Source organism: Watersipora subatra, chromosome 9 (genome assembly GCF_963576615.1).
Source record: "Watersipora subatra chromosome 9, tzWatSuba1.1, whole genome shotgun sequence".
Taxonomy (NCBI): domain Eukaryota; kingdom Metazoa; phylum Bryozoa; class Gymnolaemata; order Cheilostomatida; family Watersiporidae; genus Watersipora; species Watersipora subatra.
Genome location: NC_088716.1, coordinates 21276334 through 21295771, shown reverse-complemented (window position 1 = coordinate 21295771; position 19438 = coordinate 21276334). Strand labels below are relative to the sequence as shown.

Below are 19438 nucleotides of genomic sequence, written 5' to 3'. Positions count from 1 at the left end.
TCTTATAGGGAGATGAAACAAAGTTAACCACTCAAATGTATCGAACCTTTTCCTACTCTTTACTATATAATAAGAGCCATGTGTATCCAAGGCCACGCTTAGTGCATTAAGAAAAAATATTGTACATCATGGGAGTTGAACTCGGGTAACTGAATAATTGGGCACACACTGCTTACACAGGATGATCTCTCATGGCAGCCAGTGTACTATTTATTGATCTTATAAGACCTAATCTTAGTTGATCTCTAAACAAAAGATCTCTCTTCTAAACCTAAAGTCTTTTCAAGGATTCCATAGATTACCTAGTACCTCGACTGTCTCGTATAAACTAGGAATGAGAGAGTGTCCACAATGGAAAGTGTGTCGAGGCCGGCATATAATGAGGAAATCATAATTGTTCAGCTGTTAGAATAGCTTAACAAATCTTTAGCAGGTTAAAACAGCTTTTAGAACAAATTTAAGACTTGTTTACCTATGTGAAATTATTTTCAGAGAAACAGCTCTAGCCTTGGGCTGGGCTGCTTTCTGTTGTTTATGTTTATGGTAATTTGTTGTGGGTCACTGTCGTAATATAAAACAGTCCACTAAGGCTATGTGTTATAATGTAAACCAATACACCAAACTACTGTATTGCGAATACCAAGGCTGTGTAATGTTTGTGAGTACTAAGTCTATTTCAAGTATTTTAAAATACTTAAGGCTATACACTATATTGCAGGCTGGAAAGAAAAAGATTTGTGTGATTTCTAAAAGCCTGAGTTTAGCTTTCAACCAATCACTGGAAAGTTGAAACTGTTTGCGAATTTCCGATCAATAAATCGAATCATATGATTGGATCATCAATAGATCGGATTGATGTACTATGATCCTCGATCATAGTACATCAATCCATATCTAGTTAGTTTCTGTTATTTATTTACTAAATTATACATAAATCTTTTATTATTGATGTTGATTATTTGACTAAATAATATGTTTTTAAAATGACAACGTAATTTGTATTATTATTATCACTGTATGTGAGTGTGTTACCTGATAACAGATGAGTGAGTGGCAAATGAGGATTTGATCGCTCATTGGGTTGTCTCATCTTACTCCTTTAGCCATTGTTACTCATGTGTAGCTCATCATGTAGGCTATATGCTGTGTTGTGGGGTACTAAGGCTATAACTTATATTGTAGGTCACGGCACTCATCAAGAGAAGAAAACTAGACTATTATCTCCACGTTGTCTGGAAGGACATCCTTCGCTCGACAGCGTTTCTAACAGCTAATGCATTCTGTTTCATCGGCACGTTCTGCTCGTGGAGGTAAATTTTATTGGGCAACTTTAAACTGTGCTAATACGTGTTGCGCTGAAGGTTGGCTTGTTCACTGATTATTTATTTAGTTATACCTAAGTTTTTGCTATTGATAGATTATTATTTTCAAATTTGCTTTCACTCAAAGAGCTGAAAGATAGGGAATATACATATAGGGAGTCGTCATACTGCTGGTCATCCTTGAATAAATGTAGGTTTTTAGCCAGCAAATTGATGATACTGCTAGTTTACATTGAGTTAAAACTATATAGTCGTGTTTTCATGGAGGACTCTTCATGGACCACAGTTTTTAGGAGTTGGTGTCTCTCAAATATCTTTGGTCATATTGTTTAATATTTGATATTAGCCTGAATTTTTATAGGATTTGTCTGCTCACTCACATGGTATACTTACAACCCTCTACTTACACTCAGTTTACTGTATAAATTTTCTAACAAACAGTTCATATAAAAGCTCAAGCTGATATCGAATATATATAGCTGTATTCAAGGGACACAGGCTAGTGGAAATTGAAAAATTGGGAAATAGTCCATGAGAAGACAAATCTTCTGATTACTATGACTAGTACATACCCAGACTACTAGTTAGATCAGTAAGTGGTTGATCTCTTCTAAGAGTTAGTGTTTTAGACATTCTCTCTTATAATAATTATGTGGAGAGCTTGTTATCTCTAGTGCTTTCATCGGAAGGAAAGCTGAGACTGTAGGCTATAGAAGTTTCTGCCTGGTCCAGCAGTTTTGGATCTTTTTGAAAGTCGACGATCAACACTTAATTATTAGCTCGAGTTATTTTTTTGAGAAATTTCTCTTGTATCTGAGTTGATGTCATGTATTATTAGCAGCATTTACTAAGGCAACGCCTTAGTTATTACTTATGCAGCGTTAACTTACTTAGAAGTTATTACTCATGCAACGTCGAGCATTCGACTAGTTTGTATATATTATGTACAATTTCTAAATGCTATGAGTAATTACTTGCAAAGTCTAGTGATGTCGTGTTTATCTTGAAAATGAATCAAACAGTATATAGTGTGGTCATACAAAGAATATCTACTTCAACGAATGACAGTATCGACATTTGAAACAAATATCAATATGTTTACAGTCGCAGATAAGTGTTAGTGTAAGAATGAGGCATAGTTTTTAAAACTGTAATCCACGCAGTTTGAATCTCATCAAGCATTGTTATTTCACTATTTCTTTTTGTGAAATCATTCTTAATACTTTCAGTAAAATGCTACTCATTGTATGTAGTCGGTCAGATTCTTTTTTGTCAATTTGGAGTTGTTTTAACGGCTGCTCTATCATTTGCCGCGTCGTGTCCTTCAAAGGTGGTCTTGTTAAAAGTCATTGTCAAGCTATTGTCGAAGATCATCTCCAGCAATCTCTCTCTACTCCATGGTTCAGTTTTTGTGGTTTCAGAACTTCGCAGGTTAAAAATAATAATAAATATCTAAGTAATAAATATCAATAAATTAAAAATTCAGATAAATTATTAAAAAGCTAAAATATGTGCATCAATGTGATAGCAGTTGTCGTGGCTCACCGTTTTTCTTATTAAGTTTTTTGAGGTGTGAAAGTGCTTGTGACACCTTTATTATGCCCCGACCCTCAAAATTGTCTAATGAATGTAAGAAAAAGGCAAATGTTTTCAATTAGTGAAAAAAATTTTTTATTAAATATGAGTTTATCAGTTTTTATTTTGGGGATTTGCACTTATCACGGGGAGTTGTCTGTCCCGATTGACCCCGAAAATTGAGGAATTATTGCATAACCCAAATCCCTTGAATTAAGAATTTTTTTTGCTGCATGGAAGCACTTTAAGTTTATAGGTTATTGCACACTGTTTCCAACCAATCGGACTATTCTTATAGATTTTTATTGGCAGCAATTCTATTTCAAGTTAATATCGTGGTAAATTGATTTTTAGTATTTGTGACAGTTATATGACCACGGTAACAGTTGAAACACACTGGAATCCAAACTATGTAGTTATGGCTGATTATTATATATTACTCGTTTGAAAGATTTCAGCGTGGAACAACTTATAAACATTTATTTAAAGGTTTCTTTTAAAAACTGAAATATTTATATGACTCTGCCATCAATGGACTAAAATTTAAAATACGGAAACATTTACTCCTCTCAGGTAGTTTTAATATCAGGTGTTATTTCCCCATGGAGCATTGCGTTAACTCAAGTTCTCGGTGCAGTTTCAACAACATTCAGTAATTCACTTTTAAGGTTTGTGACTTTTTATAGATTATAATTTTACTGCAAAAATTATAGTAGCCTCATAAAATTGGGATTCCGGTGAAGATATTGTCTCTGGACTCGCACAAATCCAGACACATTCCAAAGAGTTCATTGGCAGATTTGCTACGTCATTCCTTTCGGAAGATTTAAAAAAAACATCAAATTCTACATTTTATTTTGCTGATCATTATGTTTCTATGATCAAGTTGTTTTATAGATCATCACAAACACTTTTGTCAACTTCTCGCAGCTTCACCTCTGTTAACCCTGTCACAGTTTGCTTCACATACACAAATAACGATGCGGCTTATATTAAAATTATTGATTATTAGAATATATATAATAATATATATATTATTATATATATATAATAAAATATTAAAATTTGTACCGTTTCTAATATAGTTTTTTATCTATTTAATATCTATAATATCAATTTTTTTATCTAGTTTATAGTTTTTATACCATTAATCTGTTTTGTTGCTTGTTGTTGTCAAGTTATCAGAGCTTTCCACATGTGACTCAGTCTCGTCATTTCAGATATCTCACCCTCTTTTACGCTAATCTCTCTGACTTAACTTTAAATTCCTGCTAGCATGTTTGTTAGCAGGGGTTGTTCAGTATTGGGGAAGAAAGTTATTGCATTGGCAGCTTCTCGCTACTTTTTGCAGAAAGGTGGTGGGATTTTACTGTTACTACTTTGTACCAGTCTGTGCTATCCCTCTCAACGTCTGCTTGCTTCACATTGAACCGAGGAAGAGGTAGAGAACAGTCTGCGTGCCTTTTTTATCGCTGGCTGACACTGCTTCAGTAGTTATTAACAGCAGCTTCACACGCACCACCCTTTCTATCGCTTTTTCAGTTTGATGACTGGACTAGGATTTTTATTGGTAACTAGTATCCTGGAGGTCTAGTGTGTTGTGAGAGATGTCAGGTCAGGCCAATTAAGCTTGGAAAATAACTATCTTTACAATTATAATTAAGTGTTGAAAGTTGGTCGATTAGAGTGCAGGTATACCATGGTCAATGTTCAGTGTTCGAAACCCTTATGGTGCAATATTTTTTCTCAACAGGAGGTTTCAGACGGTACTGTCTAGTCAAAGAATTAAATACAAAACTACAGTAGGAAAGCATCTAAAATATCTAGGAAAAATGTACTGTGAATAATTACAAAGCCGCTTTCTTCATTTTTCACTAAATTCCCTATTGTTTGGTCTGTCAGCACCTATTTTCTGGAATAGACACCCTACAGTTTAAGCTTTCCTTCAAGGTTCTGTTTACTCACTGGCACCGGGTCATGTTTGTCCATTTTCTCTTATTTGTTTCTCGTAGCCATCTGGTCGGCGGGTTCGACAGATTTAACACCTACGCCTCATCTGCTTTAGCCTCAGCTCTTGCTCTTGCAGCAATTGAACGACCCTCCAGGTAGGTGTTTGCACGAGCCTGTGATCATTGGTGAAGTTGAAGTCTGAAAAGGAAACCATGTCTTGTGCAGACGTCTTTCGCAACCATGTCTTAGACGTCTTTCGCAAACTTAACAGAATAAACAACTTTTCCATTATTGTTTTTTAAAACCAGTTTCAGATTTGTCTCCCTTGGTCTGCCCTCATAAGGAGGCTGCACCCAAATGTTATCAACTATGCATGTTCAAGAGGCCTACTCAATATTTCATATAAACTCGTGTAGCAAAAACAAAAATCACCTGTTTTCATATTTCAAGTGCCGCAAAAATGTGAGATTTTGCATTGGCTTTGGTAATCTTTAAACAAGTTTGATGGAAATTAAACAAAGATTTAAATAACCTTTGACCTTTTAGACACGGTTTTAACTATATAGTATAGATCATGTTGATAGACAAAGACTCAATTCTTAGCAATGCGTTGTTGAGTAATTAAGTTTGATGAGAAGCACCCTTAACAATAGTTTTAGCAGGCTTAGTCTTTGTGATGAATATTAGGCTATTTTAAACAGTCTTACGAAATCTTTAGACATGATAAAATGGTGCAGTAGTGATGCTTTGTTATATTATTCAGTTGTTTACTCAAGTACATAGTAATCTACATAACTATAATAACAATAATTTGTTTGTTGGCTTTTGCGGCAGCTCAGGTTAAAAATCAAAACGCAATTAATTGGAAAAATCAAACTCTAAAAACGTTCATTTCAGATAAGATGTGCTGCTTTGTATGCAGAAGTTGGAAAAACAAAATGCCTCAGAGATTAGTTATTGTCAATTTTTGTTCTTTTCTTTTCAGTGGTTGTTCTTTCATTTCTGAAGAGAAAACAACTCCAAATATTTTTGGTGATTCAAAGCTCATGTTTCATCACTCGTCGATTGCTTTTGCCTTTTTTAAAACACTGCAAATTCACTCCATCATGTCTACTAATCTCTTGTGTTTGACAGCTTCTATTCAAGATATTGAATATGTTCCTAGTAATTGCTGTCGTGGGTATATCTGCAGAAATACCCTTAGCCATAACACCACCTAGACGAGTGTTGTTAGTGTGGTTTGCGCACAGTGCTTTAACATTTTCCTTTTACCTTATGCTTTTCTCATTCAGTTTTGCCGGAGATAATCCACGTGTGTTTATTTATCTTTTCAATTGTAATTAGGATTCTCATTTCATGTAAAACAAGTATTGAAGTTTCTCAAGTGTGTAAGCATCGGTACATTTTTAATTTATACGGTGTTAGTTATTTTCTAATATTTTATGAAAATCAGCGGTTTTTACTAGGGTTGCACGATAGGTCGATAGTCGATTGCGATATTCGATAGTTGTCTTCTCGATATGAATATGCTTGCCTATTTTTAGCCTATCGAAACATCCGAAACTAATATATCGTTATCGAATAATAAAAAGTAGTATAACCCAATAGTTATCGCCCTCAGATAGCTCGAACACATGGTTAACTCGAACGGATTTGTTTGGTCTGTTCCCACGCAATGATAAATTGCTTTAGATAACTCGACCTCAACTTGGTTAACTCGAACAGTTTTTTGCCCAACGGCTACTGCGACGGTTGTTATCGCTTTAGAATATCACTTTATTTCAAGCCATAGAGATAAACCATCAACTTTTATTACATAGTTATCAGGCATCATTATTACCATCATCGGCAAAATATTTTCATTAACAACTTTTCTAAAGGTTTGCAAAAATCAAATTTTGCCAAATATCCGCTTAGCGACGGCCCTCCGAAAGCTAGGAAAAGTGAGCTAACCTTCGAATAAAAATCGGCAAACTTGATCTTGGTTAAAACGCTCAAAAGAAAAAGATGTATTTTCTTTTGAGCATTTCAACAGCGATCAAGTTTTGCTAATTTTAATCTGAAAACGTCCTGGCAATCACATCACATAAAACAACAAACCAATCTCTAAGTGATAGAAAAGTCTATGCTTTCTGATGAAATTTTTTTAAACTGTACACTAGAAGCCTTTTAATTTGCAGCAAGCCCATCTATGCGTTTGATTTATATATGGTTTGTATATGTACATTTATCCACTAATAAATACATGGACTTGTGACAGTGCTCTGATAACTCGAACACCTTTTCTTATCCCTTCCCACAATTCTTGATCTTTTCGGGCACGGTAATACGATGGTTTTACCAACTACAAAGTCACGCTACAACTATCAGTGAACTCGGTCTGCTCATTAATAATTTGATACTATCGCTATTGGTGGGACAACTCCAACGATAGTCGATAACACCTTTTCAAACAACAATGCCATACTTAGTTTTTACATAATGTGATCTTTGGCACGCTCTATTATTTCTATAAAGCAAACTATTTCCTAAGTTAGGATCTGCTATTGCTATTGGCTATTGCTCGTAAATAGTTTTGTTTCTGTTCACAAATTTTATTCGCAGTTTTCTGCATATTCTGAAGGAAAAAATTGGGTCTTAGTTTTATGCTTGAATATTCCATAATAAGTCAAGCTTATAGTTCTACAGATATTTCAGCATATACAGTGAAACATGGATAACTCGCCCACGGATAGCTCGAACACATGGTTAATTCGAACGGTTTCTCTGGTCCGTTCCCACGTAATGATAAATTGCTATAGATAACTCGAACTCAACACTGTTAACTCGAACTGTTTTTTGCCCAACGGCTACCGAAACGGTTGTTATCGCCATAAAAAATCACTTTATTCCAAGCCATAGAGGTAAACCTCAACTTTTTGTAATTCATAAGCGTTGTTATTATTACCATCGTCAAAATATTTTTGTCAACGACTTTTCTAAATGTTTGGTGAAATTTGATTTATACCAAACATCCGCTTAGCGATCGCCCTTCGGAAGCAAGGTAAAGTGAGGTAATCTTTTCATAAACTTCAAGAAAAATCGGGAAAATTGATCGTGGGTAAAACGCTCAAAAGAAAAAGATGTCTTTTCTTTTGAGCATTTCAACAACGATCAAGTTTTGCCAATGTCAATCTAAAAAAACGTCCTGGCAATAACATCACCTCAAACAACAAACCAATCTCAAGTGATAGAAAAATCTCTATACTTTTTGATAAAAATGTTTTAAACTTTATATTAGAAGCATTTAATTTGAAACAAGCCATTTGTGCTTTCAATTTATATTATAGTTTGTATATGTACATGTATCTACTGATAAATAAGTAAATACGTGGACTTGTGACAGTGCTCTGATAACTGGAATGCTCTGATAATTCGAACACTTTCGCTCGGTCCCGTGAAGTTCGAGTTATCCATGTTTGACTGTATACAGATGCAGATGTGTATATGTATGTAAATTAATAGTTTGACAATTTTACAGATTCAAGTTGTGAATATGGAATGTGAAATGTGAATGTGGAATGAATGAATTGTGTTTGCAATAGATGAACAAAACATTTGTATCAACCACTACTTTGTTTCCCATAAATACAACAACGCTTGACAGTTTTTGTGTTGCTTTTATGTAACAATGTTACTCATTGTAAAGACAACTCCAAGTTGTTTTTAGAGATTCGTTACTAAGCTTGCTTTTCTTTTGCAGACATGGAATGTTGGCTTTATACACGACTAACTTGGTATGTATTCACTTGTGTATGGTATATTTGGTACACTTGTGTATGCCATCATTGCTAGCACTGACTGCTAGCTAATCTGTCTTTACTATATTTACTTCTGCAGTTCATGATTGGCCCACTGTTGGTCAGCCAGTGTATTTTGAAATCATAGAGTGTGAATGAAATCAGAAATGCGCTGAAATGAAATATATTCGAATTGCAGTAAAAACTGAGTCGTTCTTGCATAGTGTACATGTAAAGGCAGTTCAGGATATGAATTTATTGAAAAAAATTTATAACATTTGTTAAAAATTTTGTAATTTTGTAAAATATAGACTAGTTTCACCTTATTTCAAACTTCCTCATTTCTGCATTCTTGTTACAGATTTCAAAATAATGCCTAATCTATGCCCAGAATATTTGTATATATCCTTCCACACCTATGACAAATATTGTTTTGTATTCTGTAACACTAACATACTACATCCATCTTCGTATGTTTCAGTTTATGAATTTTCTGTTACTCCAACCTTGAATTCACTATCCTGACCCCTCTCCTGACCCCTCTCCTGACCCCTCTCCTGACCCCCTCTCCTGACCCCTCTCCTGACCCCTCTCTTGACCCCTCTCCTGGCCCCTCTCCTGACCCCCTCCCCTGACCCCTCTCCTGACCCCTCTTTTTTTAATTTCTGTTATTTTGGCATGTAATGAAGAACACCATTTTGTTGATTACCAATGTCAATTGTCAATGAAAGGTTATACAGACGTATAAAAAGCATAAATGAATCCTTGCTTGTATATTCTGTGACAGTTGTTGCAAAAGTGGTGCAAATAGCAGTCTTCCCCAATGCGCTTTCTTCTTTAGCATTTTCTTAGAGGGTTTGACCAGACTTCATACCTTGTCTTTTTTCATCACAATTGATTTTAAATTTGTTGAAGCTAGCAAAAGTTACATTATTAATGCTTTGCTTTTAATATCTGTCATTTAATGAATTTAAAGAATGTTCATAAATCAGGAGATACACCAAGTCTGGGCTTAAATACAGCATTAGCTGTTAACTTCTATCCAATATTTTCACTTGTGACTGATGGCTTGACCGATACAGCTCTTGCAAATTCAAATCATGGAGAGTTAGTCATAGCATGGCTCCTAGATAAGGCTTCCTTACCATATAAGTGTGAAGTCATTGTTATGGCCTATTATTTTGTACTTCAATGGCATTTATCCACGCACACAAATTCTCATGTGGTACAAAAATTCGTAATAAAATTAATGATGTTCACTTACTAAAAAAGTACATGAATAATTTCAAATCTTTTCCTGTTCTTCACATCAGTTATTTGGAGTTTGTTATCTGGAACGGCCTCTCTTTTCTGGTTGGCAAACCAGCATCTATAGAAAAATGTTTCAATGTTATCAAGTATAACTCTACTTTTTAGATGAGTGCCCGCAGTAAACTATGTTCCTGATGTTCCTCGGCTAGATAAGCATTTTAAAAATCTGACTTGTCAAATGTATACAAAGAAGGTAACTCCCATTCTATGCCACATATTCATATGCATAGGCTCTGGAAACACTCTGCAACATGCTGACTGATCGCGGAATCCTTCCTAGAGTCCCCTTCGGTGAGGTGATACTCTTCTCTTCGGCCATGTCTGGCTTCCTTCATCTTTTCCGGTGAGATTTCTGTTCTGTGCTATTTTAAGTCGGCAGCTTCCTGTGTCAGCCTCACCTTGCTAGAAATTTCTTTCGGGTGTGTTCTACCCCCTTGCTAAAATATGTTTTTTGGCACACTTTATGATGTTATGTATTAAGAGGAGTTCTTTGTTTTGTTTGGAAGCTGAATTCAAATTTTAAGCTGCTCAATTTTATAATTGTGATCTTGAAGGTTGACTTGCAACAAAATTCACATTACAGTTATTTGGTATCAAAAGATTCACCATGTCTTACTCTGTTATGTTGTAGGTGCCACATATGTGGAAATGTGATTACAAGCTCTTAAAAGCTCAAAAATGAAAAGCCGCCATAGATTGGAATCTCTTTCTTGGAATTCTCTAACATAGTCATGAAATTTGGTTATCGTCTTGTCTTGTTATCGTAGCACTAGTTTATGACAAACACTTCGGGTTTTACCGAAGACCCCTCATCAAATATAGATGCTCGCTACTTTACAGTTTTGTTTCGGTTTGGTCTAATCGGCAAGTCGTAATCTGATCATGTGACCCAATGCTTCGCAAATAATTTCTGCAGCACTTTTCGATTATCACAAATGACCAACAGGCTCGTCATGATTATCAGACAATGATATGTACTCCTTCGAGCAAAGGCTAAAAAATTAAACGAATTTTCACGGTAAGTTATAAGATATCAGTGCTAAAAGTGACAGCATTACAATGACGATAAAACAGATGCGTAAGAACAATAGACATAGTTTTATTGAATGCGTAAAGTATATTTGTGAAAATATTTCGACGAATGAGGTTGCATGAAAGTGTAAACAGAAACCATCTCCCACAGCTACGTCACATTTGAGCCGTTTTGGAAAGAGAATCCAAACTACGGCAGTCTTTGGCCTACTGCAAATATTTGGCACCTACAACACAACAGAGTAAGACATAGTGAATCTTTTGATACCAAATAACTGTAATGTGAATTTTGTTGCAAGTCAACCTTTAAATAATTTTTAAGGGCTTGTGTGAAATGATTCACTTGTATACATGTATGCCTGGGCTACAAGACTGCCTATATACAGAAAATACAGACCTTGAATCGACCGAAATAATCGTGGAGAAGTAATCTATTGGGAGGACTTTATTTATTAGGTCAAACATGGGCTTTGACTGCTTTGCTAGCTATGCTTAGCTTAATCGCTAAGGTTTTTCACATTAATAAAATCTACTAAAGCACATGCTAACCCATTACAAAAGGTATGGATATGACTACATCTTATTATGAGCAATGTCTACAATTGACATCCCCTGGAAATGTGATTAATTTAGAGGCTAGCAAGTATTCTGATTGTATGAGGACTCTATTTTGATTGACGAGCAAAATGATTGACGAACATATCACCTTTAAAGATGAACCTACACAAAACTTTAGTAGATTATCAGAAAGTATCGGTATTTTCTATTGTTGTGATTGTTTTTATGTTTGAGGTGATCTGACTGCCCGGATGTTTTAAAATTAAAATTGACCAAGCTTGATCACAGGTTAAACTCTCGGTTAAACACAGAGTTATAATATAGTTGCACCTCATCCTTTCAATTATTCTTGCAAATCTTCATCTAATAAAATAACAGATTTTATTAATTCATCTAATAAAATAACAGATTTTATTAATTCAGGTTGTATATTTTTAAATATTGTTGATCTCCAAAGTCACGAGATTAGTTTGCTATATATAATTGCTATACATGCATATCTATGTTCTTTGTAGATATATACCATCTAAGCAACACTTAGTAATCAAAATGGTGTAATATTTAAACATAAATGTCATGAATTTATGTTACTACAGATTGAAACCCTTTTATGGCGAGAAATCTCTTTTATGGAGTCCTGGAATTAATAAACCATGTAGATATTGTTCATACCTGATTGGATAAGAAACGCGGTACATTTTACACACCAACCAACTATATTTTATAACACAATTTAGATAAACTCAATGATCCTTGATGGGACATATTTTTTATTCTTTACAGAGGATGCTTGAACTTTTAAATAGCTAGATAAACTGTTGTGTTGAATTTGGTGTAAAAAACTTCTAGTTCCATGTACGTAGCTGCTAAAAATATTTTCAAGTTAGGGCGTGATAACTCCCTAGTAGTTGTCAGTTATTGTAAAGCCATGCTTTAAAATGGATATTTTTATAAGGCTAGGCTTTTAATTATGTTTTATAATTTGTTAGTCACTACACAGAAATAACAAGCCAGACATGCTTTGACTATGTAAAATGTATCACTTCAATAGTGTGAAGAACAGTAGCTTTGTTTAACGAAATTTTGCCACTTTCATTGTCTCCCCTGTACATTGATTTCAACTAAAATTCGTGAGCCAATCAGTGCTAGGATAGCAAAATGGTGCAAGGTGTTTGTGTCAGTCCTCTGTAGATGAAGGAGAGATGGTCAAATTACATTCAGTAGCCGAAAAGTGGTATTGAAATATTCTTAGTAGAGATTCCATTTTAATCACTGACATCAAGCAGGGGGGCTTTCATATTAATAGACTGTGCTCCCTATTCATGCCTTAGTCCTTAGTGATAAGACTGACAGTTTATCTCTATTTTGTTTCTTATGCTCGTTTATCTCTGAAAGCTAAATAGATTCTTAGCCTGTAAAACTGTCATCTCTTGCAGCACTGCTGATGGCCTAGACAGTTTTACGAAGAGAATACTCATGTGAGTAGGCTATCTCGTAGCATTTCTTTCCCTCACTTGCTGTGTGTTGTTGAAGTTACGCTGCTGTAATTGGTTAATTTTACTCCTTAGCATCATAAAGCCAGATTTGTCAAACACATCCACATATTTTAATTTTCTTATAAAACACTCTAAAATATCACTATTACAGTGGTACCCCTCGTTACAATTATAGTATCAGTAACATACATGGATGTATGCACTCAAATTTCTGCATACAAAGTTACTTTGTGTTAGGTTTCACTTTTCAAGTTATAACAGTCATATGTTGAAGCTAACATTTCATGAGAATGTATATTAATTGGTTTAATTCGTTCTATACCCTAAATTCTATGGTGACTTGATAATAACTACTGCAGTCACTGCATCTATCATTCAACAAATGCATTATATAAAACAAAGTAGAAAATTAAACTGTTTGATTAAATTAAATTTTAATTAATGGCGATTTAAAATTAACTCAAATTACATTTAATTAATTTTAAATTACTTAAGTATAATTTGATCAAATTTAAAATTATATTGTAATTTAAATATAAATTATAATTTATATTTAAATATAATTTTAATTTAAACATAACAGCTCATAATTTAAATATAAATTATATTTAAAAAATAAATTTCACAGATTTATAATTAATAGAAACAAGTTTTTGTTGTCATTTTTGTTTTAATAGGCTTGGCGATGCATAGTTTAGTTTCATAATTAGATGTGATAGAACTGAGTCAGTTACCTCCATGGTGCAACTTACTGACAGGCATCTGAAAATATTTCAGTTTCATTTTTGGAACAGACGAACTGGCACAAGATTTAAGACCCTCTCAAGAGTTCTCCTTGGCGAGCTTAGCCTGCCACATTCCTCAATACTGTAAGGCTCCACTGGCTAGGTTTTTATCCATGCGTTGCTTCATGGTTAAACATGCCCGCTGTACTCACCGTTGGGGTTGTCTTCTTAACAGTCTAGAGGTAAGACAACTCTTGTGATATACACATAACCTTTTACTGTAAGATTCACCATTAATTTGTATTAATAGTTTAACGGATTGTTTAGATCACAGGCTATTAGTTCTAGCTGTTTGTATAACCCTGTGTTGTTTTTGTTTACAAACTGAATCTCAAGGCTGAGATTGGGGTTTATTCTATCAAATCACGCATCAGTTCATCCGCATATGAGCTTGTTTGCTTGTAGAACCTTTTTCATATGCCATAGCTAGCTTGTGTTGGAGCGCATAGTCTAAAAAATATACTGTATTTTGTTTAATCTATTTTATTAACCAAAAATATTGATAATATACTACCGGTAACTATATAGAGAATTAAAACAACTGAATTATATAAAGCTAAGTAAAAACTAAATTAATGCAGTAATAATCAATAACAAGACATTCTCATCATCGCTTTACACTAGTGATGGTTGACAGCTAGGCGGTGCTGAGCTAGCTGTCCTAGCTGAGACACAGACAGCGTGTCAGTGGAAGTGCTGATAATCATAGTAATGCTGATACTGACGATCCGATTTTTTTATTTTCATATTTTTTACATTTTATGTTGCAGTGTTATGAGCAGCTTTTCCACTTTTTATCACATTTTCTTCACAATAGCCACTAGAGTACGTATCAAATTAAAAAAAATCAAAGATACTTTGTCATTTTTTGGTAATTGTTTGCTTAATTCTTTGGAAAGTATTGAATGCTATAATTGCACTAATTCTGTTGCAATCCGTGATTTAAAAAAATAAAACCAGTAAGGTATGAAGCATTGTTTACTATTAATTGAGTACCGTAGTACTAAGACTACAGGAGTACTATAGAACCAGAGCTATGTGATGGAGAACTGAGTGCATGTGCACTGATTTAGCTGATTTACAAAAACACAAAGTTTGGAGAAGTTAATTTATGTGACTAGTTATTTATTCACTCACATTTTGTGTAGAAATATTTGTATACTAAATAGTGATTGTAGGTTAGAGTTTATCTGCTACTGAGATGGCTGCATTTACTGACCACATAATGAAATATAAAAATACATTGTTATCAGTGTTTTAGGTTAGTTTTTTATACTTAGCTGTACCTATGATGTTACTCGATGTGTTGACACTGTGAGGTATGAATCCCATGATGGGGCCTATATTTCCTTGAATTGTGTTGTCAGCCTCTGATCTGTAGGAAATACTGACTGTTGAGTTGGTTTTCATATGCAATCCAACCTCTGTATTCAAGCATTTCAAATTTAAAGCAAATCAAAGTTTGAATATAAAATTTGAAGTTGTTTGCTTCAGATGATAAACAGGACAGAGGAACTTAAAAATTCCTGAGGTCGTCAGTTTTTGACCAAAAGCTGGTTCATAAAGCCATTTCTTTCAATTTCGAAACGACTTACAAATCCATGGGAGGCTTCTATAACATAAACCTCATTGTATATAGATTTCTCTTAACATAAAGAAGTTATGTGCAGTTTTTGATTATTGCGTAAGAAATTTTATATAATGTGATGGTATTATTCAGCTGTCGACTGATGCCCTCTGGTTGTTAATAGGTTAATGCTTGTTGAGTTGCGATTGTTATAAACAAAAAAAAAATTTTTAAAGTTTCATCAACCGTCTGTAATGGGATATCTATTAGTAGACTAGCACAGAATTTATTTCTGCATTTTTTTATTTTGAGACCTTGCCCCAACTTGACTCTTTATGGAATTTAAGCTTTACATATATTCTCCATGTTAAGTGGAATGTACATAAAATGAGTTGTGCATTATAGGGGCATCCGTTGTATTTGTAAAGAATATTTGTTGTGAAATTTAAAGAAATTGTTCTGCAAACAGCTTTCTGTGCCGGATTATTGATAAAAACTGAGGGCAAGCTGCATTTCTGTTGTTAAACTCGGTGACTTATTTATTACCCATTACTATAACTCCTCTGTTCTAACTTTTCCAACTTAATGTTTGCTGTAGAAGTTCCTTCGTGGCTTTGGTATCGGCTATGGCTTGAATGCATTACTCCAAATACCTAAAATGATTGGATTGCTGCGACAAGGCAAGAATCCAATTGGTCAATTATTGTCGTCTCCCGGCAACTACTCTTGTGGACTTTTCCTGGCAACGTTATCATCTATACATCAGGTGGGCACAACTCTAAGACCAATTATAAACGAGTGCTCCATTAGCCGCGGTTTATCTTAAATTCTAGTGAGAATTGTATTTATAAAAAACAAGAAATGCTGGCGTTGTCCATTTTGAATTATGTCAAACACCTGCTTAAAATACATCTGATTTGACTGGTCATGAGGTTTGAGAAAGATTTTTATATCATTAGAATATTTTAAGTGCTGCTTTTACTATGACTTGACTATCACATCAGAATATTTGTATATATTCTTCCACGCACATGACAAACATCATTTCTCTATTCCGTAACACCAACAAACTACATCCGCCATTGTATGTTTAAATCTATGAACTTTCTGTTACTACAACCTACAATTCACTATCCAGACTCCTCTGCAATGCTATTAGATTACTAACTTTTAAAACTTTGATTTCTGATTTTGTTTTTTTTTTTTTATTCTATGAACTTTATCAAAAGTGAACAACATCATTTCTGCTAGACGTTAACAAAGTTTAATGAAAAGGTATACATAATAAATTTGTTGTTTATTTATCATTAGATTTAGATTTTAGATCATATTTATCTATAGACTACCACCGTTATGACCATGAACTACCAAGATTAAATGTGACTGTAAACTACAATCACTCTCACTATGACTGTCACTACTCATCACTTCTGCATACCAGTACTGTAACTGATCATTATAGCTACCTCCACTCCTATTTATAGGCCTACCAGTAATACTAGCTATCATTGCTAATGGTTGTCACTAAGGTTACTAATAATTTTTGTCAGACCTCTCAATGGGAAGTATTTTTAATTTGAGCTCTTCTGATTTTATCATTAAAGGTTGACTTGCAACAAAATTCACATTACAGTTATTTGGTATCAAAAGATTCACCATGTCTTACTCTGTTGTGTTGTAAGTGCCAAATATGTGGAAACGTGACTACAAGCTCTTAAAAGCTTAAAAATGAAAAGCCGCCGTAGATTGGAATCTCTTTATTTCGATGACGTAACCACAAAATTTGGTTATCGTCTTGTCACACATGTTCTCACGTGAATTGAAAGGCCAATAAAAAGCTCAATATAAACTTATCGTAGTACTAGTTTATGACAAACACTTCGGGTTTTACCGAAAACCCTGTATCAAATATAGATGCTCGCTACTTTACAGTTTTGTTTCGGCATTATTCAATCGGCAAGTCGTAATCTGATCATGTGACACAATACTTCGCAAATAATTTTTGCAGCACTTTTCGATTATCACAGGTGACCAACATGCTCGTCATGACTATCAGACAATGATATGTACTCCTTCGAGCTAAGGTTAAAAAGTTTAACGATTTTTTACGGTAAGTTATAAGATATCAGTGCTAAAAGTGACAGCATTACAATGACGATAAAACAGATGCGTAAGAACAATAGACATAGTTTTATTGAATGCGTGAAGTATATTTGTGAAAATATTTCGACGAATAAGGTTGCAAGAAAGTGTAAACAGAAACCATCTCTCACAACTACATCACGTTTGAGCCGTTTTGGAAAGCAAATCCAAACAACGGCGGTCTCGTGTGGCTGCGATTTTCTGTTCGTTTTTTAGCTTTTAAGAGCTTGTAATCACATTTCCACATATTTGGCTGTTACAACACAACAGAGTAAGACACGGTGAATCTTTTCATATCAAATAACTGTAATGTGAATTTTATTGCAAGTCAACCTTTAAGTTTATCTTATTTTTTGTTGTGTTGTTGTGAATATGTTTTTATGAGCTGAAAATGCTTGCAATATAGTTGTGCTACTCGGCATTGCTCGGGTAATAAAAAAGTCTTTGGACAGAAAATTGATTTGTGTTTAACATATAACAACATTTGCCATTCTAACTTTCAAACTACATATCATGAGAGAAGTGTTTTGTGTAGTTGAAATAAATTGAGAGAAAAAGTGAAAACAACTGTAAAGGTTTTCAAACTTGGTTAAACAACTGTAACTTTCAAACTTCATATCATGAACAAAAGGTTTTGTGCAGGACAACTAAATTAAAAATAAATAAAACAACTGTAAAGGTTTTCAAACCAATGTAAATTTAGAATTTCATAACTTTCGGGGACGTATATCTTTTAATAATGTATAGTGGAACCTCAGTCTTGAACATAATCCGTTCCAAAAGGTTGTTCGAAAACCGAGTTGTTCGATTCCGAAACATTTTTTCCCAATAGAATAAATTTATGTAAATTTAATCTGTTCCAAGGTGAGAATACAACTTTGGTAAAGTATTTTTTCAACATTTTACACCATAAACTGTACTGTACACTACATACTATAAATAAAAATGGATAGATATAGATTGTGTTTAATTTTAATAAAATGTTTTCTATTTATGATGATGGAAAAAGAAAACAAAAGTTAACATTTCGTATGTATTGCTCTTAAAACATTAAAAGTTAAGATACAATACCAAAAATTGCAGAAATTGATAATAAAACAGCAAAAAAATTGCACCATTCTTTATCATGAGTTCTTTTATAGGCTATTAGTTGCTCTCTGAGGTGGGTACGGGGTAAGACCCAGCCCAACGTTGATGGTCTTATATCAGGAGCTGTGGCTGGCTTATCTTTGTACTTCTACAGAAGTTCCGCCGTCTCTTTATATGTCTTCATCAGACTCATTGATGTGAGTACTTGGCTGGTCATTTCTTAGCATAGTATGAGAGTGGACAACTCTTAAAACAGCTAACGAGTTGACAACTCAGCATAGCGTGCTAGCAAGAAACTCAACGTAGAACAAGGGAGATGGCTCTTAGCTTAGCAGTTGAGCCAATAACTTTTAAGATCCAAACACACTAGGCGATTTTATCGCGAGCGTCATGACGAGGGCGGAGATATGCTGGCGTGTGCCTAAACACACTTGAGCGATTCACTAGCAAACGATATAATGAGCGCGCTCACAAACTGCCAATAAAATTCCGTATCATTAGTTTGTTCGGAGCTGTTAATAAATTTAGTAAGTCAATATGGCGCCATCTAGGCAACAACATAAACAACTTCCACTTTTGTTATTAAACCTATCTCACTTTCACGGCTTGTGCACGGTCTACACTACAAGAAGACAAGAAAATCTATTATTGTATTTTTAACTGTAATATTTTACGATTTTTATATATATTTTATTTTGTTTTAGTTTTTTATATTAAATATTTACCATTCTCAAGATGGTCAACCGGCCGACGATTGACTCCAAATGTTGGTTTTCAACTCAGATTTGTTGTAATTTTTGTTTATGGTGTACAAGAGTGGAAGTGCTTTTAT

General features: G+C 34.2%; 1 protein-coding gene across 2 annotated transcripts in view; it reads left to right on the top strand.

The window, feature by feature from the left end:
• The window catches only part of LOC137404634 (transmembrane protein 135-like), a 41427-nt gene that overhangs the window by 15261 nt on the left and 6728 nt on the right, over positions 1 to 19438 (top strand). The window contains exons 4-11 of one of the 2 annotated variants that reach the window (XM_068090859.1): positions 1183 to 1310; positions 4910 to 5002; positions 8590 to 8623; positions 10168 to 10280; positions 12964 to 13005; positions 13801 to 13990; positions 15974 to 16141; positions 18660 to 18803. In XM_068090859.1, the coding sequence (XP_067946960.1) occupies positions 1183 to 1310; positions 4910 to 5002; positions 8590 to 8623; positions 10168 to 10280; positions 12964 to 13005; positions 13801 to 13990; positions 15974 to 16141; positions 18660 to 18803 (912 nt within the window). Of the gene's footprint in view, positions 1 to 1182; positions 1311 to 4248; positions 4339 to 4909; positions 5003 to 8589; positions 8624 to 10167; positions 10281 to 12963; positions 13006 to 13800; positions 13991 to 15973; positions 16142 to 18659; positions 18804 to 19438 lie in introns of both variants that reach the window. The other variant, XM_068090860.1, reaches the window with a different exon arrangement.